Source organism: Canis lupus, chromosome 1 (assembly GCF_003254725.2).
Source record: "Canis lupus dingo isolate Sandy chromosome 1, ASM325472v2, whole genome shotgun sequence".
Lineage (NCBI taxonomy): Eukaryota > Metazoa > Chordata > Mammalia > Carnivora > Canidae > Canis > Canis lupus.
This window is the reverse complement of record NC_064243.1, coordinates 112,730,242-112,742,695: the sequence shown is the minus strand read 5'-3', so window position 1 is coordinate 112,742,695 and position 12,454 is coordinate 112,730,242. Positions and strand designations below refer to the sequence as shown.

Below are 12,454 nucleotides of genomic sequence, written 5' to 3'. Positions count from 1 at the left end.
AAGCCGCCCCGGCCCCACCCAGGAAGCGCGCGGGGCGGGGGCGGCCCCCAGGGGGAGGACATGGGGGGGCCGGGCCACCGTCCTCATCTCGCGTGGGCGGGCTCCGAGGGGGGTCCCTTAAGCCCCGGGGGGAGGGGGCGGGCACCCCGGCTCCGCCCCGCGAACGGGGTGCTGCCTCCTGGCGGCTGAGCGCAACCCTAGCGGGCCAGCGGGCGGCGTGTGCTCCGAGGGCTGCGCGGGGTCACGGAGAGAAGGACCTGGCGGGCGGGCCCCATCAGAGGTTGGGGACACCGGGCACGGGGGATCCGAGAGTGGGAAGGCTGGGAAGAGGGTCCGCCGGAAGACGGGGTCCCAGGGGGAGAGGGGCACAGAGGAGAGACCCCCCCCCCAAGGAGACAGGGTCCTAAGTGGGGGAACCCAGAGTGGGGAGGGGGACAGAGACTGAGGTAGAGGGTAGGGGAAGTGGGTGTGTCAGAGGTGGGGGCCTGAAGGAGGGTGTCAGTGGGAGGACAGGGCACAAGGCACCTGGCCGGTGACGGAAGTCAGGAGGGCACCCACACCTGTAAGAACCGCTCTCCTTTATTGAGCATTTGCAGGGCAAACCAGCCTCTTCTCACCTGACCCCCGCCACCCCGCACACTCACTGTCCCCATTTTACAGACAAGGAAACTGGATCTGAGGGGGTGGCCACCGGGCTGGAGGTGCTAGTGGGGACAGAAGCCACTGCCGGACTGGCTGGGGTCAGACCCGACAGTGTCCAGAGCCCCCGGCCCCCTCCCGGGCAGGCAGGGTCAGCACTCCACCCCGTAGCGGTCGAAGTGGCGCAGCAGCAGCCCCAGCTCCAGGTGGACCAGGCCTCCGGCCGCCGTGTGCAGCCGGTAGCGGTCGGCGCCGCTGTAGATGGCATCCCCGTGCAGCAGCTGAGGGCCGCCACCCACGAAGGCCCGAGCCAGCTGCTCCCGCCAGCTGCCCAGGGGCCGCCACGTGGGGCAGTCCAGCCGGTGGGTGCCCGGGCTGCTGGGCACGTGGCAAAAGCCGTAGCCCGCCAGCTGGCAGCGGCCAAAGCTGTCCTGCGACCACACCTGGAGATGGAGCCGGGGCCAGCCTGCAGGGTGGGAGGGAAGGAGGAAGGACAGGACGGGAGCGATGGAGGCCCCCGGCCCCCTCCCCACTGGGTTTCTGCCCCAGCCTTCTCTCTGGACTCCCATCCATGAGGCAGCCAAAGGGATCTTTCTGAATCTCTGTTCTTCCACTGCTGAAAACCCTTCCATGGCTCCCCAGTGCCCTCATAGAAAGTCCAACCTCTGGACCAGCTGACCTCCCTTCTGTGGCCTCTTCTTCAGTGTCCCCCTATCAGGGCAGCGCAGTCCCCAGGTGAGCACTTTGGGCCTAGTCCCAGACACCTCCCCTCCTCCCTCACCATGGCCCACCCTGTGCTCTCTGAGCCCAGGGCCTCCCTTCTTGGCTCTCCAATGCACCTTCCACCTGGCAGCTGGAAGCATCTTTCTCCCACTTCCATAGGTTTCTCGGTGTCCTTAGAACACCATTCAGGTCCTCAACCTGGTAGGCTGGAGATCTGGCCCCATTTCACCCTCCTTCCTGTGCCCCTCTGCTCTAGGCCCTATTCTAGAAGCTGGGGACACAGTGGTGAACAGAGCAGACAAAAATTCCTGACATCCTAGACAACGAATGTAGTAAATAAGCAAATTATAGGGTATGTCAGATGGTGATCACCGCTCTGGAGAAAAATAAAGCTGGGTATGGTGGGGGTGGGGATGCAGTTTTAGAAAGTGGGTGAGCAAGGGAAGCTTCACGGAGAAGGTGACATTTGAGCAAATGCTTAAAGGAGGAGAGGGAGTGGGCCATGTGGATGGACATCCAGGGAAGAACGCCCCTGAGAGGGAAGAGCTGGTGCAAAGGCCCTGAGATGGGAGCTGCCTGGTGGGGCCAGCTGGCTGGAGCCAACTGAGAGGGAGAGGGAGAGAGAGGAGGTGACAGACCAGATTGTGCAGGGCCTTATGATCGACAAAAAGGCTTTGGCTTTTACCCTAAGAGGGGTACCGTGGAGAGTTCTGCATAAAGAAGGAATGTGCCCCAACTTGGGTGTTCACAGGGGACAGACTCTGGGGGCAGGGTGGGAGCATGGGTGAGAGGTGAGGGTAGGCAGACCAGGGTGCCCGGGGAGAGATGTGGGGGGATTTAGGATACATTTCAAAGGTAGAGCCAAAGGGATTTTCTGATGGGCAGAACGAGGAGGGGGGGCTGTTGAGGAAAGAGGAGGCAAGGATGAATGATGCCCACGCTGGAAGACGTGAGGTCTGCAGAGCTGAAGGGCAGCTGCCTGCCTCACAGTCCCAGCTCCTCCTGGCCCTTCTCAGCAAAGCTGATCAAACCTCCCCTCCTCCAGGAAGCTCTCCCGGAACTCCCTGGCAGTCAGGCATCTCCTCTGGACTCCCCTACCCTCTAGGATCCTCCCATCCTCGATGGGCCCACTCTGGGCCACCCCTGTCTGGGGACAGCTCTGTCTCCCCCAAGGGAATGGTGATTCGCGCGAGGACAGGGCTGTGGGATGAAGGGGGCGGCTGTCTCAATCACCAACATTTCCCTGGCATCACCCAACACAGGCTGGGCACCAGGCAGACACTCGGTAAATATTATTTATATTGTTAAAATACATGGCATGTTTACCTAGGCTATTTCCTAGAATCCACTCCTCTCCAGTGATCTAAATTTTCCACGAGGAAAGGTTTTCTGATACCCTTCCTCCCCCGCATACTGTTTCCCCCTGTGAGCAGCTGAGCTGGGCTGCAGGGCTGCAGAACAGCTCGGCTAGCAGCCCTGCCTCTCTCCCTCACAACCCCTCCCCGCTTCCTCCTGATTGAAGATTCTTGTTTGTCTCTTTGAAAGCCACCTCCCTTCTCTCCCTGGTCCCCACCTCCCCCTCATCCCCCTGGCCCCCAGAGCCCTGGCCTCTGGCCTATAGTCCTATACCCTCTAGCGCCAGTCTGCAGGCCCCAGCTCAGCCTCTCCCAGGCCAGGCCTGGCCAGGAAAGGGTCCCAAGGGCCTAGGGAACAGGGCTGGGACTTGGTTCCCAGTCCCAGCGGCTTTGGGCACCACTAGTCATCCCCCCACCCCCTCAGCCTGGCCCAGGGCTTGTGCTGGGGACCCACCTTGGAGACCTTTGGTGGCGAAGTGCAGGTCGATTGGGTGGGACCAGTAGGCCATGTCCCCTACTTGGGGGGTGTCCACCTGTGTCTGGCCCTCCCGCACGCCAGACAGGAGCTTCCACGCTGCCCCTGCAGGGAGGGGTGGGAAGCAGACATCAAGAAGGGGAAGCTACTGCAGCTGGAGGACCCTGTTTCTCCCTGGCAGTGGGGGAGGTGGGGAGTCAGGAGTTACAAAGTGTGGACTCGAGAGTCAGATGTCTGGGTTCAAATCCTGATCCTACTTCTTTTTGCCTGTGCAACCTTGGGCGAGTTACCTGTCTCTGCCTTGGTCTCCCCTTCTGTAAAATGGGTATAATAACGCATCCCTCATAGTTTTGTGAAAGGATTAAATGAGCCAATACACAGAAAGCCCTCAGAACAGTGTCTGGGGCACAGTGAGTACTGGATAAGCGTTGGATGGCATTTTGTCACTCTTCTCACCCCACATTAGAGGCCTCGTCCAAGGACTAAAATGGGGCCCAGGGTGGCCTTCAGGAGCTTGAGCACATGGTGAAAGGCACATAGTAATAGCAATAGTCCTGGGGGTGACAATAATAGCAAAAGCCAGACGCTGTGCTAAGCGCTTTAGCCATGAATTCATTTAATCTGCCCTCTGGGTCTCTTAATCCCCACCCCACCCCCCAGTTTAGACTCCCCCCCCCCCCAAGCCCACAAGGCCCTGCTTGGTGTGGCCTCCTGTGCCCCCTTCCTGAACTCATCTCTCACCACTCTCCCCATCCCTCACTACCCTCTAGCCTCACTGGCCTGATTTCTGTTCCTCTTCCTCAGGGCCTTTGCACCACCTCTGGCTTCTGCCCAGAAAGCTCGGCTCCTGGATGTGCCTGTTTTTTTCCTTCAGGGATCGGCCCAAGTGTGCCACTCTCACAGAGGGGTGCCCCCCCCACCCTCCTATCCGAACACTAGTCCCTATCACGTCATCTCCTCTCATTTCTTCCCATAGTGACCACTGTCAGTGATCCCTGTGCTCATTTCCTTACCTGCTTTTTAAAAAAAATTTTGTCTCCTCTACTGGGAGCCCCAGGAGAGCATGCCTCTTCTACACTGCTGGGTCCCCGGGACCTCAAACTCTGATCTTCGTACACAGAAGGTGCTCAATAAGTGTTTGTTGGACAAATAAGTGCTCCTAGGAGGTGGGTGTTAATAGAATCCCCATTTTACGGGTAAAAAAAAACAGACTCTGAGAAGGAAAGTCACTTGGCCACTTATTCCATGAACACCTAGTGAATGCCTCTGTGTGCAAGCACGGTCATCCAGGCTGGAGCACAGCAGGAACGCAGCTGCCCAACATCCCGTGGTGGTGCTGGACTCAAACTGTGATCTCGACTGCAGGGTCCAAGCCCTTTATGTGGATGCCCCTGAGCTTGCTGCTGGATTAACTGTCCCCCCCCACTAAGAAACCCCCTAAAATAATAAAAATCATGTCAGTTATCCCTCCCTTCTGGGCCAGGAAAGTACCAGGCTCTTCACATACGAGATTTCCCAACACCCCTCTGAAAGACAAAGATTCCCACTTTCCCACTTTACAGATGAGGAAAAATGAGACTCCAAGAGGGGGCAGCACCTGGCCAGGGTCACAGAGCAGGTGAGTGGTGGGGTCCAGACTGGAAACCAAGTCTGACTCCGGAGCCTGCCTCTTATGTGCTGAGCTGCAGGAACCCCCTTTCCCTGGGAATCTCAGCCAACATCCTACCTGCCAGTGAAACTGCAAAGGGCCCAGGCCCTCCAGAGAGGATGATGGCAACAGCCACTTCGTGAGCATTTACTCTACGCTAGGCAGCACACTCGAGGCTTTACTAACAGAAGTCCATTCGGCTTTTACATAAGCCAGGCAAACACTTAACTGGGCCAGGCCCTCTTCTCAGTGCTCCTGATTTTCATTTAGTCCTCAGGACAACCTCATGATGTAAGCGCTGTTATTATTCCCATTGTACAGATAAGGAAATCAAGGCAAAGATGAGCGCCCAAGGCCACAAAATTAATACGCAGTTTAATTTAACACTCAGTCCGCTCTTAACCTCAACACTATGTTGCCTCTTAGCTGCTATTAGCTTCATTTTTAGAGAAGAAAGCAGAGAGGTCAAGGCCAAAGGCCACCAATCAATAAGTGAGGGAGTTAGTATTTGAGCCCAGATCTGGTGGCCCATGGCCCTACTTGTTACACTGGCTACTATACTGCCTCTGATGGGAAGCCCTGAAAACGGGGGCCTCTGAAGTCCCTCCTGGGCCTGTGTGAATGAACGTGGATAGCTGATCCAAGGGGCTCCTACATCCTCACAGAGAATTATGAATACAGGAGGGTGGCCTCTTCTCTGTACAGCGGGGATGGAGGTCCACTTTATAGTCGGAACTCAATAAAGCAAAGAAAGCAGAGTAGGGGAGGGACCCAGCGCACCCCTAAGACCAAGTCCAGTGGGGTTAAGCAGCCTAGTGTTTTGAGGATTGGGAGTGTGTGTGGGGGGGGGGGGGGGCGTCTAGCCCCATCTTCAGGGGCTACGGGTTCAGAGATGGGTGCCAGAGCCCCCAGAGGGAAGGGATGGGAAGAACAATGTGAGAGTCACACCGTCAGAGTATGGTCGTGGCTAGGAGTCCTGGGAGCCAATGGAAGATGCGGATCAGGGACTAGGCCAGGGCAGGTCAAAGAAGAAGGGCAGAAACTCGGGGAGGGGAAATGAGCCAGGCCCGGGAATACCTGTGTGGACGCCCCACTTGCAGAAGAGGCTACTTTCCGAGAAACCGGTGGCCCCCATGATCTGCCCGATGACGTGCACCTCAGCCATGGCCCTGAGAGAAAAATAATCACAGCCCTGTGAAGTGTGTACTATCATCGCCAACTTGACAGATGAGGAAACTGAGGCCTACCAAGTAAGGCGTAGCACTAGCATTCCCGGCTAGTTTCGTCAAACTACTGAGCTTGCAGTCCTAACCACGATCCTGACCGCCTCCCCAAGAGAGCCCCGGAAAAATGAGGGGGGCGGGCCGAGAGCTGGGCGAGGAGCTGGCTTCTAACTAACTACCCGCCTCTGAGATAACTTCTTCCTTTGGCTCAGCGCGGCGGAAAACCCCGCCCCAAGACCCTGAGGCCCCGCCCACAGGCGCAAAGCCCCGCCTCCTCGCGTCCGAGCGCCGCGAGGCGCATGCGTCTTAAGTGCAGGGCCGCCTGAGCCCCGCCCCCAAGCCCGCGCATGCGTTATTCCTACCTCAGAGCACCTAACGGTTAGGTGGGGCGAAGCAGCAGCGTGGGGTGCAGTTCATGCGCCTAACCTGTCCCTCTGTCGGCGGACGCCGACTTCCTAGGCTTGGCTCGCGCCTCTCCCACGAGCTTCCTGGCAGCGAGACACCCGAGGCGCCGGTCCCTCCGAGGCTGCGCCCGCCTTCGGGCTCCCTGGTTGTTGCTGGGGCAACCACAGCCTCCTCCTAGCCTGGCACCCGCCTTGCGGGCCGTTAATTGGCCCGAGCAGGGAGCGAGGGCGGGGCTAAGGTGTGATGGGCGTTTTCTCTCCCCTCTCTCTCCATTTTGGGAAGAGTGGCTCTCCCAGCGCGACTCGTGGTTCCGCCATGTGGGGCGTGGTCGGGCCGCTGCCATCTTGAGTGTGGCTGAGGAAGCCTGCGCGCCAACTGCTAATCCCGGACGCCTTCCGCACAAAATAAGCGCGCGCATCTGGCCATGCTAAGACTCTCCCAGCCGGGACCGAGATCAGACGCTTGAGCCAGGAGCAAGGGGGAAGCTCCCTGAGGTCATGGCGTGCTTCCCCCCCGCCCCCCCGCCTTATCATGAAAAAAAAAATCCTTCCTCCCTCAGAGAGACTCAAGCTTGGGAGGGGGTTTTCCTTCCTTTTTTTAGAGTTTCCCTTGGCTCCCCGAGTACTGATAAATGCAACTTCCCTCTCCGGAAGGCCGCCCAGTTCGCTGTTACTGATTCTGAGCAAGGATGGGGAGCGTGGGGGAAGGGGTATGAGAAATGAGGAACCGAGGCCCCTTTATCTGCAGAAAACCTAGTTCTTGGAGGCTGGACTCAGCCAGTAACGTGTCATGTGACTCTCTGCGCAGCTCCAGGTCTCAATTATCTCATCCGTGCAATGGGTGCAAGTAGAGTGACTGAGTCAGAGGCACTGATTACCTGAGCAGTGTATCCTCCACCCTCAAAATCCACTTGAACCCCTAGTCTGTCCCTATTCCTCCAGCCCAGACCAGGACCGAAGGAGCCTCATGTTCCTATTTCTAGCAAAATGGGACCACACGAGTAGTCAGTCACCACCTCAAAATCATAAATGGGGGGGAGTTAGTTGGTGGCTCAGTGGTTAAGCCTCTACCTTTAGCTCAGGTCATGATCCAGGGTCCTGGGATCCAGCCCTGTTGGGCTCCCTTCCCAATAGGGAGTCTTCCTCTCCCTCTCCCTCTGTCCCTCCTCCCCAGTTCATTCTCTCTCTCTCTCTCTCTCTCTCTCTCTCTCCCTTGCAAATCAATTCTTTAAAATTACAGGTGGGGGGGCAACATCTTAATAGGATAATATTTATAGGGCAGCCTGGGTGGCTCAACGGTTGAGCCTCTGCCTTTGGCTCAGGGCGTGATCCTGGGGTCCTGGGATCGAGTCCTGCCTCTTTATGTCTCTCATGAATAAACAAATAAAATATTTTTTAAAAAAGAAAGAAAATGGTTCCCAGGTCAGCTACCTAGATTTAAGTCTTAGCTCTGCCCCTTCTGTGTAACCTATAGCCTCTCTGTACCTTGGTTTTCTTTTCTGCAATGTGAGGATGAACAATAGGATCCACTTTGTTGGACTGTTGTCAGGATTCGATGAATTAATGTATGAAGTTGTTTTAAACTATGCCTACAGATTTTGTCTTTTTTTTTTTAAAGATTTTATTTATTTATTCATGAGAGACGCACAGAGAGAGAGGCAGAGACACAGGCAGAGGGAGAAGCAGGCTCCATGCAGGGAGCCCGATGTGTGGGACTCGATCCCGGGACCCCAGGATCAGGCCCTGGGCGGAAGGTGGCGCTAAACCGCTGAGCCACCAGGGCTGCCCTTTTCTTTTCTTTTCTTTTCTTTTCTTTTCTTTTCTTTTCTTTTCTTTTCTTTTCTTTTCTTTTCTTTTCTTTCTTTCTTTTCTTTTCTTTCTTTTCTTTTTTTTTCTTTTCTTTTCTTTTCCTTTTCTTTTCTTCCTTTCCTTTCCTTTCCTTTCCTTTCCTTTCCTTTCCTTTCCTTTCCTTTCCTTTCTTTTCTTTTCAGTAAGTGCTGTGCCCAACTTTGAGGCTCGAACTCACAACCCCAAAATCAAGAGAGGCATGTACTTCTGACTGAGCCAACCGGGCGCCCCGTCCACAGATTCTTTGATATGCCTTCATTCTTTTATTATTATTATTATTTTAACTTTTATTTATTTAAGTAATCTCAACACCCAACGTGGGGCTTGAACTCAATCCCAAGATCAAGAATCTCATGCTCTTCTGGCTGAGCCAGCCAGGCACCACTGATAGGCCTCCTTTCAATACACGGAAGCTGATTCCTTTCCCCCTTGATTACAGGTTGCACTTAAAGCTCACTTCTAGCCAATACAGTGTGGCAGAAGTGTTGCTGTGTGACTTCCAAGACCAGGTCATAAAAGGCATTGAAGCTTCCTCCCCGCTCTTTCTCTTGGGTGGTTCACTGTGAGGGAGGTCAGCCACCATGTTGTGACAGCAGAGAAGCAGCCAGTGGAAAGACCCAAGTGGGGCAGAACCGGAGCCTTCTGCCAACAACCGGCACCATGCGAGTGATCCACGTTGCAAGTAGATCTTCCAACCCCAGTGGGATCTTCAGATGACCACAGCCCTGGCCAGCATGAGACTCCTGGAATTAGAACCACCCAGCCAAGACACTGATTAGCAGAAACTATGTCAGATGATAAATGTTTGTTTTAAGCCACTGGGTTTTGGGGACTGATTTGTTATGAGGCAATAGATAACTACTACAAATTGTAATGAATCTGGGACGGTGCCCGCCAAATAGGAAGTAACTGCCCATTATTGATGGGTTTTCTTATTGGTGTGTTATTACTGAAGTGGAATATTTCACATCCCCTTTCTTTTTGCAACAATATTCTACATATCTTTTCCAAGAAGCAAACTGAATATTTAATTACTTTTTACTTTTTAAATTTAAAAAATTGTGGTAAAAAGGCACATAAGATTTACCATTTTAGCCATTTTTAGCTGTACAGATCAGTGGCTTTACGTCCATTCACATAAATGTGCAACCGATCTCTAGAGCTCTCGTCATCTTGCAAAATGGAAACTCTGTACCCACAAAAGAACAAAGTCCCTGGGGCAGCCCAGGTGGCTCAGTTGGTTAAGCATCTGACTTGGTTTCGGCTCAGGTCATGATCTCAGGGTCATGAGATGCAGCTCTGCATTGGGCTCCATGCTAGGCATGGAGCCTGCTTGAGATTCTCTTCCTCTTCCTCTGCCCTTCCCACCCCCCATTCCTGCTCTCTTTCTCTCCCTCTCTCACTCTAAAAATATATAATAAATAATTTTTTAAAATTTAATTAAAACAACATCCTAAGATTATGTTTTCTGTTGGTTGCCAGAGGGAAGGGAGATGGGCAAACTGCATGAAGGGAAGTGGGAGACAGAGGCTTTCACTTGTGGAATGAATGAGTTGGGGGTGGAAGGTGCAGAATAAGGAGTACGGTCAATGCTATTGTAATGGCTCTGTAGGGTGACAGATGGTAGCCACACTTGTGGTGAACATAGCAGTTGGGTCTAGAGCAGTTGGGTCACTATGTTTATACATGAAACTAATGTAACATTGTGTGTCAACTATACTCAAAAAATGAAAAAAACAAACAGGGGCCTCTGGCTGTCTCAGTGAGGCCTGTGACTCTTGACCTCGGCATCATGACTCAGAGCACCATATTGGGCTTACCCAAAAATACATAAATACATAGATAAACAAACTACAAACAAAACCCACCACCGCCACCAACCCCTTCCTTTTCCTCCAGGTCCTGGCAACCACCATTCTACTTTCTATATTAATATGACTATCTGGTGCCTCACAGAAATAGAATGATTCAACAGTTGTCCTCAGGGTTAGTCCATATTGTCGCACATGTCAGAATTGTCTCCCTTTTGTTTCATTTATTATTATTATTATTTATTACTTTTATTTTTAAGCAGGCCCCAGGCTCAACATGGGGCTTGAACTTACAACCCCGAGGTCAAGAGTCTCAGGCTCTACTGACTGGGCCAGTTGGGAACCCCTGAATTTTCTTCCTTCCTAAGACTGAATACTATATACCCCATTTCCTTCATCCAGTCATCTGTTGATGGACCCTGGGGTTGCTTCCATCTTTTGGCTATGGTGAATAAGGCTGCCATGAACAGGGTGTACAAATATCTCTTCAAGATCCTGCCTTCAGTTCTTCGGGATCTTGTAGAATTGGTGGGTCATATGGTTATTCTGTTATTTTAAGATTTTTATTTATTTATTCATGAGAGACACACAGAGAGGCAGAGACACAGGCAGAGGGAGAAGCAGGCTCCTTGCAGGGAGCCCAATGTGGGACTCGATCCCAGGACCCTGGGATCACGCCCTGAGCTAAAGGCAAATGCTCAACCACTGAGCCCCCCGGGGTCCCAGTAATTCTATTTTTAATTTTTGGAGAAACTGCCATACTATTTTCCATAGCAACTGTACATATTGTTTTACATCTTGCTTTTTTTCACTCAGTGATACATCTTAGAAAGTTATCCATGTCCGCATGTAGAGATCCAACTCACTTTTCCCCCCAAAATAACTGTTTTGAAGTATAATCTATGTGTAGAAAAGTGCATAAATCATAAGTGAACAGCTGGATTCAATTCCATAAATGCACCTGATAATCAGAAGTCAGCTCAAGGAAAGAACATGACCTTTCCCCACAGTGCCCCAAGGGTAACTACTAACTGGACTTCTAACAACATGGATTAATTTTGCCTGTTTTTTTTTTTTTTTTAAGATTTATTTATTTATTTATGATAGGCATAGAGAGAGAGAGGCAGAGACACAGGCAGAGGGAGAAGCAGGCTCCATGCCGGGAGCCCGATGCGGAACTGGATCCCGGGACTCCAGGATTGCGCCCTGGGCCAAAGGCAAGCCCTAAACCGCTGAGCCACCCAGGGATCCCCAATTTTGCCTGGTTTTAAATTTTATATAAATGAAATCACACCGTATGTATTGTCAGGCATCTTCTGTCTTTTGCGCAGCATTTCGTTTGCGAAACTCATCCACACTGTTGCACGTGGCTGTAGATTTTTCCTTTCCTTTGCTGTATAATTTCCTTTATGTGAAGATGCTACAACTTATTTACCTATCAGTTGGTGGAAATTTGTCTCGTGGTGGACATACAGTCGCATCTAGTTGGAGTGGACTTTCTGGGTCACAGGATATATACTGAGTGATAGAAGAAACTGCTCCAAGATTTGGTGGAAAACTGAGACTGGTGGGAATTCACACCCTGTCCCCCACCCCCCATCCTACAAATAGGGATTATAGGGCTACTTTGTGCCAGGTGCTGTTCTAGGCTCTGGTGAACAAAAAGGATCAAATCCCAGCCCTCCTGATCTGACCCCAGTGTAGGAGAATTCAAACCACAAACAATAGAAATCTATGCTTCATGGTGACAAGCTGTATGAAACAACCGCCAGAGCAGGTTAAGGAGCTAGTGACAGGTTATCTCTCCCAGATCAAAACAATCCTGCTCCAGGTCCCTGTCGTCTACCCTCTGGTGGGTCTCCCTGCCTGTCTGCCAGAAACTCTGGCTGAGCCAAGTGCACTTGCAGACACCATCTGCTCTCCCTGGGAGTGGGGCCGGTGCCAACTCCAGCGTCTGGACTCTTGGCACAGAGCCCTGGAGCCCTGGAGCCCTGGAGCGAGGGAACTCTGGCCAGCCCCACATCCAGAGGGAAATCCTTCAGTTTGGCGGGGGCTGGTGAGATGGAGGGCCCCTGGGAAGGAGAAGCTGGTGCGAGCTGGGTGGGCTCCAGGAGGGAGAGGGTGAGGAGGGTCTCTTACTCAGGCTGATGGAGACACAAGTGGATAATGATACTCATAAACATCATCAAACATATCCAGAGTGCCCACGTTTCCAGACTTTGGGTAAATGTGGGATGTTGGTTATCGCCCCTGATGTGAGTGCTTTATGTAAGAGGCAGGGAGTGTTGAGCCCATTTCACGGATGAAAAACTTAGGGTTCAGAGGTGA

General features: G+C 52.9%; 1 protein-coding gene across 3 annotated transcripts; it reads right to left on the bottom strand.

The window, feature by feature from the left end:
- Nucleotides 1-561: 561 nt before the first annotated feature.
- On the bottom strand, nucleotides 562-6,642 carry B9D2 (B9 domain containing 2). Of its 3 annotated transcripts, none has more exons than XM_025424897.3 (4): nucleotides 6,490-6,642; nucleotides 5,918-6,009; nucleotides 3,172-3,297; nucleotides 562-1,105 (listed from the first exon to the last, which is right to left on the bottom strand). In XM_025424897.3, the coding sequence occupies exons 2-4, from the start codon at nucleotides 6,003-6,005 to the stop codon at nucleotides 792-794; spliced, it is 528 nt and encodes a 175-aa protein (XP_025280682.1). In that variant the 5' UTR covers nucleotides 6,006-6,009; nucleotides 6,490-6,642; the 3' UTR covers nucleotides 562-791. The 3 variants fall into 3 exon arrangements, with proteins under 3 accessions (XP_025280682.1, XP_025280681.1, XP_025280680.1); XM_025424896.3 differs by having other exon boundaries at nucleotides 6,426-6,634; XM_025424895.3 differs by lacking the exon at nucleotides 6,490-6,642 and adding an exon at nucleotides 6,088-6,311.
- Between the last annotated feature and the right edge of the window lie 5,812 nt (nucleotides 6,643-12,454).

What these genes read in the sequence shown, in the direction of transcription:
- B9D2 (XM_025424895.3), bottom strand. Translation starts at nt 6,110, where the DNA reads ATGCTAGTGCTACGCCTTACTTG. An exon ending in CAAGTGGGGCGTCCACACAG is followed by an intron (nt 3,298 to 5,917) that starts GTATTCCCGGGC and finishes CCCTCCCTGCAG; the next exon opens with GGGCAGCGTGGAAGCTCCTG. An exon ending in CGCCACCAAAGGTCTCCAAG is followed by an intron (nt 1,106 to 3,171) that starts GTGGGTCCCCAG and finishes CCCACCCTGCAG; the next exon opens with GCTGGCCCCGGCTCCATCTC.